Source organism: Bubalus kerabau, chromosome 15, assembly GCF_029407905.1.
Source record: "Bubalus kerabau isolate K-KA32 ecotype Philippines breed swamp buffalo chromosome 15, PCC_UOA_SB_1v2, whole genome shotgun sequence".
NCBI lineage: Eukaryota > Metazoa > Chordata > Mammalia > Artiodactyla > Bovidae > Bubalus > Bubalus kerabau.
Genome location: NC_073638.1, coordinates 24,704,860 through 24,721,212, shown reverse-complemented (window position 1 = coordinate 24,721,212; position 16,353 = coordinate 24,704,860). Strand labels below are relative to the sequence as shown.

The 16,353-nt window shown below is 52.2% G+C and overlaps 1 protein-coding gene across 2 annotated transcripts in view; it reads right to left on the bottom strand.

Annotated features, from left to right (window-relative positions):
* Window positions 1–683: 683 nt before the first annotated feature.
* ZBTB16 (zinc finger and BTB domain containing 16) overlaps window positions 684–16,353 on the bottom strand; it is a 207,222-nt gene continuing 191,552 nt past the window's right edge. For both annotated transcript variants that reach the window (XM_055548124.1, XM_055548126.1), the window contains exons 5-7: window positions 14,020–14,190; window positions 8,670–8,837; window positions 684–6,293 (exon numbers count right to left, since the gene is read on the bottom strand). In XM_055548124.1, the coding sequence (XP_055404099.1) occupies window positions 6,064–6,293; window positions 8,670–8,837; window positions 14,020–14,190 (569 nt within the window). In that variant the 3' untranslated portion in view covers window positions 684–6,063. The remainder of the gene's footprint in view (window positions 6,294–8,669; window positions 8,838–14,019; window positions 14,191–16,353) is intronic.

Sequence of the window (16,353 nt, the reverse complement as noted above, 5' to 3'; positions counted from 1 at the left end):
CTAGATGCAGGCTATGACCCTGCCACTCACCAGCTGTGGGATCAAGACAAGTTATAATCTAAGAACGTTCCAACCCAGCAGCTCAGAATATCGGCTCCTGAGGGGAGGGGTCTGTCTGCTCCCTTCTCACTATATTCCCAAGGTTTATGATAATAACTGCCAATTACCGGATGAACACTTATGCTGAAGCGATAAACGGACAAATATCTGCTTCACACATCCTGTGTGCTCAGTCGCTTCAGTCGTGTCTGACTCTTTGAGACCCCGTGGACTGTAGCCCGCCAGGCCCCTCTGTCCATGGGATTCTCCAGGCAAGAATACTGGAGTGGGTTGACATGCCCTCCTCCAGGGGCATCTTCCTGACCCGGAGATTGAACCTGCGTCTCCTGCACTGCAAGCAGATTCTTTATCCACTGAGCCACCCAGGAAGCCTGCTTCACATACCGTACCAAGGGTCAAATGCCGTTTGTGTATTTAATGCTATTTTTTAAACGAAAACTCATCAGGTAAGTATGTCATGAGGTGGGTATGAGCCTCTCAAATATGCATAAAAGTGCCACATAAGTGAGGCTGACGGGTAATGCACTCTCTTTACCATCCCCAGACAGAAACCTCAGTTCTTCCCCACCCAGGAAAAGGCAGAAAAGGCAAAGCACATTTAAAAAAAGGGGGGACACTTCAAGCCAGAGACAACTGAATTAACTTTATTCTCTTCTAACTGCAGATTCAAGGTATACAACTGAACATTGCTATTTTTCTTATGAGACTTATAAATAAAAATACAAAAAATGTTCACTACAAAAAAATCTACTGTTAGTAGGATGTAAAAAATATTCTCTTTGCTATAGAAGGCACAAACTTCACTTAGTGACACATGGAGAGAGAGAAAAAAACCTGCAGCAGTAAATTCATTTTTTTTTCTTTTTTCCTTTTTCTTTTTAAATCTCGTCAGAAACACTGAAATTACAAAGAAACGCGTCCATCTACACGAAACGAAGGCAGATGCGGCAAGCTGCAACCAGGACCGCACAAGTTCGGGTGAACTGCTTCGGGCTTAGAACAGATAGGGGCCGGCAAGCACAACGTGGGGGTGCAGGGCTGGGTGGGGCCGGGGCGGGGCAAGAAGGGGAGAGTGAGAGAGAGAGTAAGACAAACAGAAGTGAGAGGGGAGGGAAGAGAAAAGGGACAGAGGGAGCGAGGGGAGAGAAGTGGGGAGAGAGGAGAGGGAGGGAGAGAGGGAGAGAGAGATTTGTACAAAAAGTAACCAGTAAAATTGAAGAAACAAAATTGGGCAACCTCCTAAAAGTAGGCTAAGAGGAGGTGCTGAGGTAGACATGAACTAGAACATCAATTAATTAAAAACACTACTCTGTAATACAGCGCGATCCGACTGGCACTTGTGCCGTCATGACAGAAGACAAGCCACACACACACAAAAACAAACAAGTAACAAAACAAAACAAAATACCCAAACCAAAAGGCTGAGTTCTGCTTGGTCCAGCAGGGCAGCAGAGCCCACAGTGCTATCATTTACATACATATATATATATATTTATCTTTATATATATGGGTCGGATGTCATGGTGCACCACCACGGCGTCTTAACCTTACAAAGATCATGCATAACACTATGTGAACAACTCCTATGACACACCCCAGGAGGCCGGTACCCTGTCTGCAAAGTGGGATGCCAAGGGCTCAGGGAGGCAGGGCTGCGGGGCCTGAAGGCCCTCTGCCCCCAGCCCTCTTCCCCTGACCCAGCTCCCCTGGTCTGTCTTGCACACCTTCTCCTGGCTGGCTGTGCCTTTCCGCTCCACCCAGCAGCCCCACCGTATAGGCCTGGTCTGGCCTTTTCCCCTCCTACTGAAATATCAGGTTAAGTGCCACCAACGAAGCTCCAAGATGGAGGGAAAAAAGACGGGAGGGGGAAACTGATTTGACATAGGCCTAGGAAAAAACGAACACAGGCTGCTCGCTTTCCACTTTTCTGTCTTAACGTCCAGTGCCCCCAGCTTTTGCCCTCTTGGGGTTTGCAGGGAATTGGCCACCAATCTCCCCCAGGACCCCCCAGAGTCAGAAGGCTGCCCCCCACCACTGTTCAGTCCCCTGTAAGAAGGTGAGCCAGTCAGCTCTGTCCCTCCTAGGCCTTGAGACCTCAGCAGCCAGTTGTACCAACAGCATCCAGAAGGGTACCATACACTTGTGAAAAATTGCAGCAGTTTTTTTTTTTTTTTTTCCTTTTTTTTTTCTTTTCTACACGTGGAAAAACTGTTCAGGCACAAAGATTAAACAAGCCCGCGTTGCATCCCTGGATTGTACTGAATCACTGGGTCCCCCAGCCTCCCTCCCCACCCCTACACCCCACATCTCCCTTCCCCGTATTCGTGGCCTCCTCCAAAGCAGCCCAAAGCAGCAATGATATTTACTATTTTATATCTCTCTCTTGCTATATATATATCTCTCTATATATTTGTCTATCCTATATACACATAGGACTTTAATGCTTTGAATGAGTGAAGGAGTGAACAGGGAAAGAGCGGATGAGTGAGGGGGGAAATGTCACCAAAAGCATTAAGGGGGCACAGTTCTAGGAGCTGAACACAGAAAAGGGACTGTTAGTCAACTTGGACTTCCCAGACTGGACAAGCTCACTGTGCTGGATAAGGCAGTAGCAAGTCAGGTTGTCAGCAGTACCACAGCCAGAGGCAAGGGGTGGCCAAGGAGCCAGGTGGCAAAGAAGAGGCAAGTAAGAACACTGGGGTCTCACCTGGGCAAAGAGCGGCCTCCGCCCTCCTCGTCTCCTTAGCCCTCTTTGTGCAGACACGTCTAAAGCCTCCAGATCACCTCTGACCTTCACCTTGGCCATCAGGCCCGACCACCTTGGCAAGGTCAGAATCATTTTGTCTTTGTGAGCAGGAAGCTGGGGCAAGAGGCATGCTGCAGTCTCTTCAGGAGTCTGGGGCTTTGTGGGAGAGGAGGGGAGAGCCAGGTACAGAGATCTCCCCGCTCAGCATCCTTCAGAGACCCCACGCCCAAACCCTCTCTCTCCCCATCTCTCGACCAGGATCCCTCTGTGATGATGGGGGCTGGCAGGGGCTGATTAAGTACCATCCAGCGCTGCAACACCAGATTACGACAATACTGCATGACTGAACACACAACCGCACACAAGCACACGCACGCACACGCATGTACAAAGGGACATTTTGGTGGCGGTGGTGGTGAAATTTTTTGTCTTTTTTTCTTTTTCCTATTCACATTACAAAAGGAAAAGGGCAAGGTCTGGTAGAACTGATGAAGGAACTAACAAATATTACAAAAATATTACAATTTGTAAATATTAGCTCAACCCTCTCAGCTTTTATGAACAGGGGAGGAGACCCAGGCTGTGTAGGAAGGGTAGGGGGAGGGGGAGAGGGGCCAGCTGGGCCTATGGAATAGTTTGATTTTTTTTTTCCCTTCCCCACCTAAGGTGAATGATATCTTGCTGTTCAAACACTGTTTTCTGGGATTTATAGATCCCCTGAGGGCCAGCCTGTCCCCGCTTCTTCCAGGACTGGGGGAGGCTGCAATAGTGCACAAAGATTTCTTACGGACTGCCCCTCCCCCAGCGATTCCACTCTTTTCACATTATAAACACGACAACTGTTCTAGTTACATATTTCAAGTTTAACTTTTTTTCCTTTCCAAAGCACTAAATCATTATTATAGTTTGCAAAACAGCATCCTCCCTACGTTATCACCCCCAGTCAACGGTCTAGTGACACAGTCCTCCCAATCCATATCCCCCCAACACACCACTTTTAAGGCCTTCAGATTTGGTGGGCGAGATTGCAGGGGAGAACAGAAGGGATGGGGCCCAGGAACAGAGGGTGGTCAGAGCAGCACGCACCCCTCCGACTTCCCTGTATGCCTCACAACCCTTCTCCCCAAAACCACTTCCCTAAACCTCTTTTTAAAATCTAAAGATAAAAACGCAGCCACAATTTTCTCAGAGAGAGAAAGGAAAGAAGAAGAAAAAAAAAAAACCCACAAACAACTCTTACAAATAAAGCATGAGATGAAACGGAAGACCCGTCCCAAAGCAAACACAAATATTGCAAATGTGCTTTCCAAAAATTCAGGGGGCGGGGAGGTTGGGGAGAAGTGGGGGACGCAGAGCAGCAGGATGGGAGGTGTGTAGGGGAACAAAAGAACTGGACAAACGTAAGAGGTAGCTTTGAGAAAAACAACACCCCCGCCCCATTGCAACAACTCACGGGCCGTCTCGTCCCCAACCAGCCCTGCAAAGAGACCAGAGGCCAGTTTTGGCAGTGATAATGCACACGGAGGTGGGGCCACACGCGTGAAAAAGGATTTGAAGAACACAGGCCCCCAGACCTGGAGGACCCAGCAAACTGTAAGAAAGGTGGGATTCGCTCCAGAGCGTTCTAGGCCTGGGGACGTCATGCCTGGTCGGAGCCAGCTGTGGTCCTGCGGTGCCCCCGGCGGGCACCCACCTCCTGCCCCGGCCTCCCATTCAGATCCTGAGTACTCAGCTCCTTCTGCACGGCTCCCTCCATCTGGGAGGCTCGTCCGAGGGGATGGGGAGGGCCTTGGCCAGCTGAAGTCTATTAAACCAGCTATTAATTTACACAAGAAACTGAAAAGAACACTCTCCCCCATTCCTCCAACCCCCAACCAAAACAGAGATACAGGGGTCAACAAAGCTCATGAGGTCACAAAAAACTGAGGTAATTCAAGTACAATGTGCTAACAGGTGAACAGAGGACAAAGAACAGAAGCAAAACGGAACACAAGGCAAAGCGCTTTCAACGCCTCCTCTCGGTGGCCTGGGGGCCCCTGGGAGTCAGGAATTCTGCACAGCCCTCTGGACCTGGGTCTCCCCGCAGAGAGCACCAGGCCTGGGGGGGTCCCATGAGTTACAAGGGTCCCCAGCACGGCTCCCCAACTCCCTCCCAGGGCAGGGGTCCCCCCCTCCAGGTGTAGGGCACCTCTGGAGAAGGACATCACATCCCTCCACGGGCCACGAGCCCTTTCATGGACGGAACCCTCCTCCTAGGGGCTGTGTTTGTTTGGTGCGACAGGATGTATTTAGTTGTTAAATTTTTCCATTTTGGAAGCAAAAGCAGCTCAGCAGGAGTCTTGCTCAGGATGGCTGGACTGGGATGGGCTATTCCACTGAATTTGTCTGCATTTTTTCAGAAAGCAAAAGGGTGCAAGTTGGGTGGGGGGGTGCTCTCTAGTCAGACCCAGCTTCCCCATCAGGGAGCCGGAGGAGGCAGGAGACACTCCGATCCATGGGGGGTTGGGAGGACAGGAATCAAGGGGAGCCGGGGAGCAGGCAAGAGCCCCGAGGCTCCTAAAAGATTGTGAAGGGACACCCAGGTGTGGCGGGGTGGCGGAGGAAGCAAGCAACAGATGAACTGAGCAGTGGGAAGGGCGGGAGGGCTCCTCCCCACCCCAGTGTGCCCCCCAGCAAATGAGAGCTGCCATTGTGAGTGTCAACCAGTGACCCAGCCCAGCCCCCACCTCTGCAGGCCCCCCTTGCACACCCCCACCCATCCCTCAGCCCCCCACCTTCTGAGGAGTCAGTGAGGGGACGGCAGGCAGGGATGGTCTGACTCTGACCAGAGGGCCCCACAGCCCTTTCCTAGTTTCTAATTCCGGACACAAAAGAAGGATCTGGGTGGAGGGAAGAGAGAAACATCCCACCATCTGAGCTCGACAAACACCCCCCTCCACCCCCACCCAAAAAGAGCAGGCCGACGACCCCCAGGCAGAAAAGGAGGGACGGAGGCCTGGGTGGAGGGGCTGGGCCAGGCATCCGGGTCACCTGGAGCCCCAGACAGAACCAGAGCCAGACAGCTCCGAGACTTCCTTTTCCTCCTTTCTCTTTTTCCTTTCTGCTTTTTTTCGTTTGCTTTTTGTTTTTTGCTGTGTGTGTGTGTGTGTGTGTGTGTGTGTGTGTGTTTTCTGCCCTGCACGGTCCTCCTGGACTCCACCCAGCTCCATCGCTCCTCCTCCTGCTCCTCGCTCCCCTGCCGCGGACTCAGGCCGGCCTCACACGTAGCACAGATAGAGGTACGTCTTCTCTATCCTCCAGTCGGGCGGGATCTCCTCGGGCTTGTGGCCCTTCATGTGCTTCTGCATGGAGGACAGGCTGGGGCAGTACTCGCTGCAGATGGTGCACTGGTAGGGCGACGCGCCGTTGTGCGTTCGCAGGTGCTTGATCATGGCCGAGTAGTCCCGGGAGCGCTGGTGGCACAGCTTACACTCGAAGGGCTTCTCACCTGTGCGGGGAGAGGGGTCAGGAGAAGCCAGGGGAGAGGGAGGGGGCTGTGGGGACCCCCACTCAGGCCGGAGACGCTCAGTCCCTCTGGGCCAGCACTCTTCCACGGTGATGGGTGCACCACCCAGCGTGGCGGCCACAAGTCACATCCGGCTCCCAAGTGCCTGAAATGTGGCCCGTGCGACTGCAACCCTACGTTCTTTTTCTTTTTAATTGAAGTGTAGTTGATTTACAATGGTGTGTTAGTTTCCGGTATATTACATTCTTAATCTTGTTCACCATAGCTAATGTATTGTGTGTGTGTGTGTGTGTGTGTGTGTGCAAAAGTCACTCAGTCGTGTCCGACTCTTTGCAACCCCATGGACTATACAGTCCATGGATTTCTCCAGGCCAGAATACAGGAGGGGGTAGTCTTTCCTTTCTCCAGGGGATCTTCCCAACCCAGTCTCCCGTGCTGCAGGCAGATTCTTTACCAGCTGAGTCACAAGGGAAGTCTTGGGTATTGGGACCCTGCAGGAACTTTTTGGCCAACCCAATAAATAGCCAAATGGAAGTAGTGGTCATGTGTGGGCCAGCTCCAGCCCATGGACTTACTCTTAACTCTCTCTAGCGTGTGGACTCTCTCCTTCCTGAGAGAGGAAACAGAAATCTAGAAAAGTGCCCTCGAAGCCTCTAAAGTCCTTAGGGATGGCTCTTTAGCACACAGCTCCTTCTAGGGGAGCAAGGGGATAGAGTTCTTTCAGGGCTACAGATGGTGGGGAGCAGGGGGTGGTAAGAGTGAGAGAACCCCAGTCTGGCAAGCATGCTACCCCTGGGTACCTCCTCCTCTAAGACTCGAAGAATCTGCCCTGGACCCTGCTTTCCCTCTCGAGCTAGAATGGGGGAGGGATGGAGACCCTGGGAGCCTGTGGCCCACGCCCTAGCTGTGACCACCCACCCTTCTGTTACAGTCCCCTGGAGCTGAGCAGAGGACGCAGCAGAACCTTGTTTCGATACAGTAATTAACTGGCCAGCCATCTCGCTATCGATACTCCTCCGTGCAGAGGCCCCTGCAAATAATGAAGTAATGAACAGCCAAAGTGATCTAACTATCGACCGGCTATTTACGATAGTCAGTGCCAATGCATTTAATGATCCACCTGCCAGGTCACATCTCCCACAAGGGGCTAAGGAAGTCCCTGAGGCTCTGCAAAATCCTGGGGGTCATTCCAGTTGTCAGCAATGACCACCCCATCCTCTCCATGTGGCCCAACGCAGACCTGAGACAATACATATCCTGTGCTTACTGCCCCCTCCATCCACCTCCCCTCCCAGGAATTCACACCCTCCCCGCCAGTGCCAGGGGAATCGCCTCTCCCTTCTAACTCTGCTCAGGCAGCTATTTCCCCTGATCAGGGGAGGCTTTCTGTTTGGCCACATTCCACTGCCTTCCACCACTTCTTATCCTCAAAGGAAGTCCTTCTGAATATCTACCTCCAACCCAGCAGTGTGCTGGTGGTAAGTGTTTAACAACGGGCTCTCCACAAAGCCCTGATTTTGTAGCATTTGCAGATGGTCATGCCGTGAATGAAGAAGGAAATGGCAACCCACTCCAGTATTCTTGCCTGGAGAATCCCATGGACGGAGGAGCCTGGGGGGCTACAGTCCACGGGGTCGCAAAGAGTTGGACACGACTGAGCGACTTCACTCACTTGCTCAATCATGCCGATTTTAAGCAAACAAGGTGATAACAATGAACAAGGAGGTGGGGGGCGGTGCTGGAAAGACGTGTGAATGGTGGCTCTGCCAGGCAGGCTGGGGCTGGGTCCAGCTTCCCCTGCTCCCAGCTCTGGCTGTGCTGGACATCGGGACCACTTCCACCTGTTCTGTCCTCAGGCCCTAAGAAAACAGTTGCTCACATTCACGTAAAAAGGAAGGGGAAGGCCCTTTGAAATGGTAAAACATTATACACATGGAGGGGTTAGTAAAAACATCGGCTTTTCTAATCTTTCAACTCAGTCGAACATACGATTTTTCCCAACCCTCATTGTAAATCCTAACTTAATGTCCCCTAGGGTCTTATTCTAACCCTCAAGTCACATGAAATCATCCTAGCCTTCATTTTCAGCTAATCGGGCCAAGTGAACCCTAATTAAGGATTCATGAATGGACATCATCTGCGAGCTATTGGTGTGGCTGCTCTGGGCTGCTGGAAAGTGTGATCGATTAGCGATGTCTGCCTCGCCCTCTCCAGGAGGTGGTGGCACTCAGGTCGCCATACTAAGCCTTAAGAGGAGCCGTTCCTCCCTGGTTCAGCCTGGGACCATCCTCGCCTGGGCCTCTCTGGGGAGCCACCTGCCCCGCCCCCAGCCCGGAGCCGGCTGTTTGTCCCGGGTACCTGTATGCACGCGGTAGTGCGTCTCCAGCTGGTGCTTGAGGCTGAACTTCTTGCCGCAGCCGTTGCACTCGTAGGGTTTCTCGCCCGTGTGGATGCGCTTGTGGCTCTTGAGTGTGCTCTCATCCCGGAAGCAGCTGCCACAGAACTCACACTCGTACGGGTGGTCGCCTGTGGGGACAAGGGGCTGCATCAGGCCCTCGCCTCGGCCCGCCCTCTCCTTAGGGCACATGAGGGCAGGATCAGAGCACCAGAAGGACGAGGCTGCTTGTCCTCACTACCTGCAGACAGGACCGAGGAGCCCCCCGCCGTCGGCCCCTTAGCATTAATGGGGAGCACACACGGCCTCATGGTCATCCATGCCTCGAGGGCTACTCCCGGGAAAAGAGAGCCCATGTAAGTCAGGGAGGACAGAGCCCCCAGAAAGCAGGCGCCCTGGGGGCAGAGCAGACCCAGGGGCTTCGAGACCCTGCTCCCAGCTTCCTTTCTTCTAGGTCAAGGCTGAAAGCCATTCCAGCCTGACTCCACTACCCTCAAAAAATCCCTCCAATGTTCTCAGTGGCTCTGCTCTTTCCCTCCTCCACAGTTTCATGCATTTGTTCTTTCTGTATGATATGCTCTTCTTAACAAACTCCTAGTCACCCATCAAAACCCACGTCACGTGTCACGACGGTTCAGAATTTTCCCTTTAGCGCCACCTCCCATCACCCCAGCCCAGGCAAATTGAGTCACTTTCTCCTCTATCTCCGGAGAGAAGAAATGTCCAGCATTCTATCCCTTTTGTAGTAACAGTACAATTTTCATGGCGCTAATTAAAATGGCCCACACTGAGTGCTCACCACTGTGCTGAGAACCTCACACGGATCGTATCACATAATCACTTCAACAACCTTACAAGAAAGACAGTATCATTCTCATTTTACAGATGAGAAACATGAGATCTTTAAAGACACTTAAACAGGGTCCCTAAGGTCAAAGAACTGGTAAGGAGCCGAGTTGGGATCCAGATCCAGTTCCAGGGTCTGGACACTCGTGTCGGTCAGCAGACTAATGCCTGACATGCCGTGTTGTATCTGTTGTGACACCCCCTGTGCCCGTAGAACAGAAGCACCACAAGGGCCAGAAGGAAGCCTCGCTCATCCCTGTGGCCTCAGTACGTAGCACAGAGTCAAATCCAATCAAGGTGCTCAGAAAATGTCAGTACGTGAAGCTGGGGGACAACGGCCTTTCCCTTTCCCTGGCCTGGCATCTATGCCCATCAGCATCCTGTTTGTAATGCACCTTGAAGTCCCCTACTGGGTCAGAGGCTGGGGCGTGGGGATTAAGTATCCTTCCTTTTGTACCCAAAGTGGGGGCTTCGGTGGCGGGGGGGGGGTGGGGGGGGGATGAAAGGTGAAGACTTCAGCTACTTATTTATTACAGGAGTGAAGGCACAGACAATAAAGATAGATTGATCACCCCAGACTTTGTTCATGAATATTTAAATATCGCTGATTCGTCTTGTCACTGTAATTACAATTTCTCTGGGCTGCATCTCCAACAACCACAGTTTATGGTAAAGAATGGCCACTGTATTTCACTTGTCCCTCTGCAGATGTGCGAGGCTGCCAACCGTGTAATGTCCTCTGCATTTCATACATTTTCTTCAGCCGCTGAAGGTTTAAGTCATCCACAATGACCTACGTTTTTTCATTATCCCCATGTCAAACTGCGCTCGTGCCTGGGCATAAATTGTCCTTCTCGTTATAGACTTGCATGCCTGCGCCTTCACTTCCTCTTTAAAATGATATTTTACTCTCTTCTCTCTCTCTCCCCTCCTCAGGCCTCTAACCAAACCTCCCCATTCTCGAAGGCAGGCCTCCGTACCCACATATATTCTCATCTCTTCTGATGGCTCTGAAGGGTTTTTAAGGCTTTGTGGGGAGAGGACGCTGGGGTCCGCTGGCTGGTGGGCTCTCTCACGGGAGGAAGACTTGCAAGATGCTCCAAGGGTGTAGAGGGGTGGGTGGGAACACTTCCATTGAGACATCGGATGGAAGAAGCTCAAAGAGGAGAGCTATCCTTCCACGCCAGTCCCCACCACCCTAGGGGCCCTGCCCTGGGCTCAGAGGAGAGGACCCCACGTGCAGATCTGGGGATGAGCAGGGGTCTGGGTTCCCGGCATCTGCCTGCCCTCTCGCTGCGGGGCTGTGCAGACTGCCCGGTCCCCCAGCCCCCAGCCTCATCCAGTCCCAGGGGAGATGAGGCCCAGGCAGACCCTGGTCCTAATTAGTTGTGTGTCTAAGAGACTGAGGGGTGATCTGCATGTGCCTGGCCCCACACACCACTGTGTGTGTGTAGGTGTCTGCGCTCACCGCCGTCTGACATCCAACCCCACCCGCCTTAGTGAATCGGCAACGATTACGACTTTAATCAAGGATTCAGTATCCTCATTAAGATATAAATAAATAAATAAGGCAGGGCCCACGTGAGACTTCAGCCAGAGCCGGTAATTAAAACGTACATCGGCAGCCACTCGGCAGGTGGGTGGGGGGCACTGCCGTCTGTCTGCGTCTTCCCCCCTCCAGAGGGGGCCCGGAGAGTTTAAAAAACAAAGGGTTAAGGCAGAGAGGTTGGTTTGATCAGACTTTTATGAATTTAATCATGAAGTGGATCACATTAAATGAGTTTAAATAGGAAATCTCTAGAGGCAGTCCAGGGAAAGGAATAAAAAATTTAGGAAGGAAAAAAAACACAGCAACGCACCAACACACACACACGAACACACACACACACACACACACACACGCACGGATTTTGAAGCACCTGGCCCAAAATCCTCACCCTGAGAGTTAATCGTGTCAGTGTTGCCATAATGTACACAAAACTGGCTGCAGAACTCAAAATCCAATTTGTGGTATGTTGATTAACTCTGTAGCCTCTTTAATGAGCTTGACATTAAGTGCAGGACAAACGAGACTAATTAGAGCCCCCTACGGCCTGCCCAGTGCACCTGTGACCCCAGTGGTCCGTCCTCACCTGGTTGGTTTCCCTGGCACCGGCCAAGCCCAATGTCCCCTTCCCCACCCCAGCCCCATCCCATCAGCCCCTCAGCCACCCCTCCAACACAGCTGAGAGTTTATTATATGATGAGCCATGTGAATCAGGGATCCATCAATGCCAACAGCGCGGCTGGACTAACCTACCAAACACAGCTGCTGATGCTAAACACCCGGCCCCAGCAGCAAATGGGCCAAGAACAACGGAATATTAATGAGGCATTGTGTGGGGGTGTGCTCGGCCTGTGAGGGCTGTGTGCACAGGCCCTGGCTGGTGTGAAATTGATGGGTGTGGGTCTGTGTGTGTACAAGCAGCGCACACGCTCCATGTTTCCTAGATTAAGCAAGTACTTCTCCCAGCGATGTCTGGAAACAGTCCCTCCCAATGGATCCGAGCCATGACTGACCCAGGGAACCGTGACATTTCGGTATCTGAGCTCTGAGAAGACAGCATGGGCAGAGCAGGGCGACCCTGGGTGGGATCATCTCAGGCAGCATGCTCAGAAGTGGCCAAAGGGGGACTTCCCTGATGGTCCAGTGGTTAAGAATCCTCCTGCCAATGCAGGGGACACGGGTTTGATCCCTGCTCTGGGAAGACCCCACATGCCACAGGGCATTTAAGCCCATGCACCATGACGGAGCCCACGTGCCGTGGAGCCCATGCTCTGCAAAGAGAGGGCCCACTGCGATGAGAAGCCATGACTAGAGAGCAGCCCCCGCTTGCTGTGACTAGAGAAAGGCCTACGCGCAGCAACCATGGCCAAAAATTAACAAATAAAAAGTAATAAAAAAGAAGTGTCTGAAAGGTACTGGCCATCTTCGATAAGCCGAGCTTAGGGACCCAGCGGGGCAGGTCCTGACAGAAAGTGCTGATACGTGCCAGGGATGCTTAGGCGGTCACTGCAGAGAAAGTTCTTGCCAACATTCTCTCCTCCTTTGGCCTTCTTGTCGGACCTTACCCTCTGGGACCCCTCCTCGTCCTAAGCCAGCAAATCTGAGAAGTTCTAAGCAAATCTGGTGATGCTAAGGCAACATGCTCTCCTGAACAGAATGGCATCCAGAAATAAGAGCCTGGGAGGCTCCTTGGTGAGGACGCCTACTGCCAGCAGGACAGGCCAGGTTGTGATGAATAACCACCTCTCCCATATTCAGCAAAGCCTGCCACTTAATCCTGGGGCTGTGACAAGACCCAAGAGTGAGGAAAGGGTCCTGCCAAGTCTGTCATGAGGCATCCAGAGTTTTTTATACCCTCTCCAGCAGCCAGGAGAACACACCCTGTTACACCCCCCAGAAAGAGAATCTGCCTCTCTATCTCCCCGGCCCCATCATCCACCTCGCATCCCAAACCCAGGACAGAACACACACAAGCAGAGACACATGCAGACTTAGAAATGGGCAATCCTTTATCGACATACAGTCAGAGAAAGGGAGGCTTTAAGTCACCTGTGACATTGTTGGGGGGTAGGGGATGATGCAAGTAAGCCAATGCCCCTTGGGTCTCAGAAGCAAGCACCCCACCCCCTACCCCTGACTCATAGCTACTCTCCTCCCCCAGCATCAGTGACTGGCTGAGCATGGCTCACAATTTATACACTCGCACTGTCTCCCCTAAGCAGGGTAAGGCCCGATGTGAACATGTGCTTCTGTTAACTGGTAAGCAGGACCACTTCCACCACATTCCCTTAAGAGCCCAAGGTTGACCTAAGAAACATATGTGCACAGTGTGTGTATGTATGTGTGTATGCTGTGTGTGTGCAGAGTGTGAAGTGTGTGCACAGCATGTGTGCACAATGTGTGTGTACAGTATGTGTGTACACAGTGTGCGCATGCACAATGTGTGTGTGTGCATGTGTGTGCAGTGTATGTGCCTGCACAAGGCGTGTGAGCACAATATGTGTGCATGGTATGTATATGTATGTCCATACAGTGTGTGTGTGTGTGTGTGTGGAGTAGGACCAGTGGTGGGAAACAGAGACCAAGCAAGCAGATTTTTCTCAAAATTCATTTCAGGTCCACCTGCATCAGAATCTTTGGGAATACTTATTAACCATGTTGAGTCTTAGATCCCACCATGCCCACTAAATGGAAGTTTCTGGGGTGGGGGGGACCCATGAGCCTACATTTCTAATGAGAGCCATCTCTGTTGGGCACAGAGATATGGAGAACTAAACGTCCCCAAGGTGGGATGGGATAAGAACTGTCCACACTGGCCTGTACCTCAGAGGCCCCTGCACGCCAGACCTTTGAGCAGAGAAGGGCCGAGGGCTCCCCCACTGGAGAGACCCCACCCACCTGCCCGCCCGTGGCCAGCCTACCTGTGTGTGAGCGCAGGTGGCGTTTCAGGGCGGTGTGGCTGGGGAAGGTGCGGTTGCACTCGCTGCAGATGTAGCTGCGCACGCCCGCGTGGACCTCCATGTGCTGCTGGAGCGCGCTCTGTGCCTGGAAACGCTTTCCGCACAGCAGACAGAAGACAGCCATGTCCGTGCCTGCGGGAAACGGGGCAGAGCCTCAGCTGGGCTGGAGCACGAGCCAGCGTCAGGACAGCACCCCCAGCCCCACGCTCAGCAGCAAACCCAGAGGCAGCGCGGGCCACGCGATGCTGATGGAGCCCCCAGTACACGGCTCCACCGGTGGACAAAATCCACTCTTTTCCCATCCTCATGGAACCTAAAGTCTAGTGGGAGAAACAGAGATATTAATCAAAAACATCATGGCAGCAAATGACTCTGCAATTGTCTGGAGTGCTGTGTCAAAGGCAGGGTACCAAGAAGCCATCTATCAGAGGGACTTTTCAAGCCTGGGCAGGAGATGGGGTGTCCGGGGGCCTCTGTGAGGAACCACAATAGCGAAGATGAAAGCCATCATTGGAAGGTAACACTTAAAACATCCCATCTGCAAAATGGGACCTCTGCAGCCTCACCCTTCAGCTAAGGAAAAGGAGACACAGAGAGATTGAGTAATTTGTCCAAAGTAGTGGAGTTTACAAGCAAACAGGGCTGGGATTCAAGCCCAGGCAGCCTGGATCTGACCCTCCCCTGATGCTACAGACCCGATTCTCTTAACCACATCTCCACTCATGAATGCACACATCCTAAGGGTCCGTTCTTTGAACAAATGCTATTTTAGTATCTACTACAAGTAGGACTCTCTTTTTGGCCCTGGGGGTGTAGCCATGGAAAACTGTACAAAGTGCCTGCCCTCATCACAGATGATTCCCAGCACACTGAGGACATGGGGACAGCATTCTAGGAAGAAAAAATAGTATCTGTGAACTGGAGAGAAACATGGCCGGTAGAAGGATCAGACAGAACAGTGCAGCTAGGGAGGCAGAGAAAAAACAGGCAGGGAGTCAAAGAAGTGGGCTGGGCCAGCTTGTAAGGCGTCTTGAAAATCGTGGTTAGAACTTTAGGCTTCATCCCAAGACCAACATGCAACTGTCATGGGATTTTTTTAAAAGATTTTTTTGATGTGAACCATTTTTAAAGTCTTTATTGAATTGGTTACAATATTGCTTCTGTTTTATGTTTTGATATTTTGGCCATGAGGCGTGTGGGATCTTAGATTCCCAATCAGGGATTGAACTCATACTCTCTGCATTGGAAAACAAAGTCTTAACCACTGGGCCATCAGGGAAGTCCTCTGTCAAGAGATTTTAAGCTAATGAGGGACATGAGATTTTCATTTAACTCTGGTTGTTTCCTGTGCTGATCAGAAGTAGAGGTAGCTAGCCCACGAAATCCTACACAGTTGTTCTTGCTGTTTAGTCGCTAGGTCGTGTCTGACTGCAACTCCATGGACCGTAGCCCACCAGGCTCCTCTGTCCATGGAATCTCCCAGGCAAGAATCCTGGAGTAGGCTGCCATTTCCTTCTCCAGGGGATCTTCCTGACCCAAGGATCAAACCAACATCTCCTGCATTGGCAGGCAGATTCTTTACCACTGAGCCACCAGGAAAGCCCTACAAAGACAGGCTGCTCTTTTCTGTTCGTCAACCCTCTTTCCGGTACTGCTGTGGAGCCATGGCTTTCCAGGGATCAGCACCTAAGGAGGAAGCACCTAAGCCCTCCATCTGAGTCCCAGCTGGTCTTGGGCACTTTGGCCACTATTTTGGGTTCCATTTTCCTGAGCATGTCAGCTCTCCCTGGAAGCTCCCAGTCTGCTCACCTCTCTTTGCTGGCATCTGGGCTTGATCACTTGTGCTCAGCCCAGCACTGCCTCCCCACCCCCTGTGTAAAGGACACAAGCAGGAAAGAGGCTGAGGCACAGCACCTGTCAGTCCAGAGTGGAAGATGGGGCAGAGCTTGGCTGCTTCAAGTCAAGGTCTGCTCGGTGTGGCATCAGGGAGCTCCCAGTGGGAATGGGGGGCGGTACAAGAAAGATAGCACGGACAGCCTGCTATCTCACAGGTCTATCAGTGGAGACAGCAAACGGGGGGTCTCTTTTGGCTGCCTCAGTCCCATTCATGGCTGGGTCTGCGATGGACTAGCAGGAATGCAAGGACACCTTCTCATTTCCCCACGTCCCCACCCCTCAAGGCCCTTGTAGCCATGCTCCATCCCACCCATGGGCATCACCTGCACCCAGGTCCAGGGAAGGCTGGGCAGGGGACATGAGTACCAGCCAGGGCACGAACTTCCTCCTGGCCTCAAA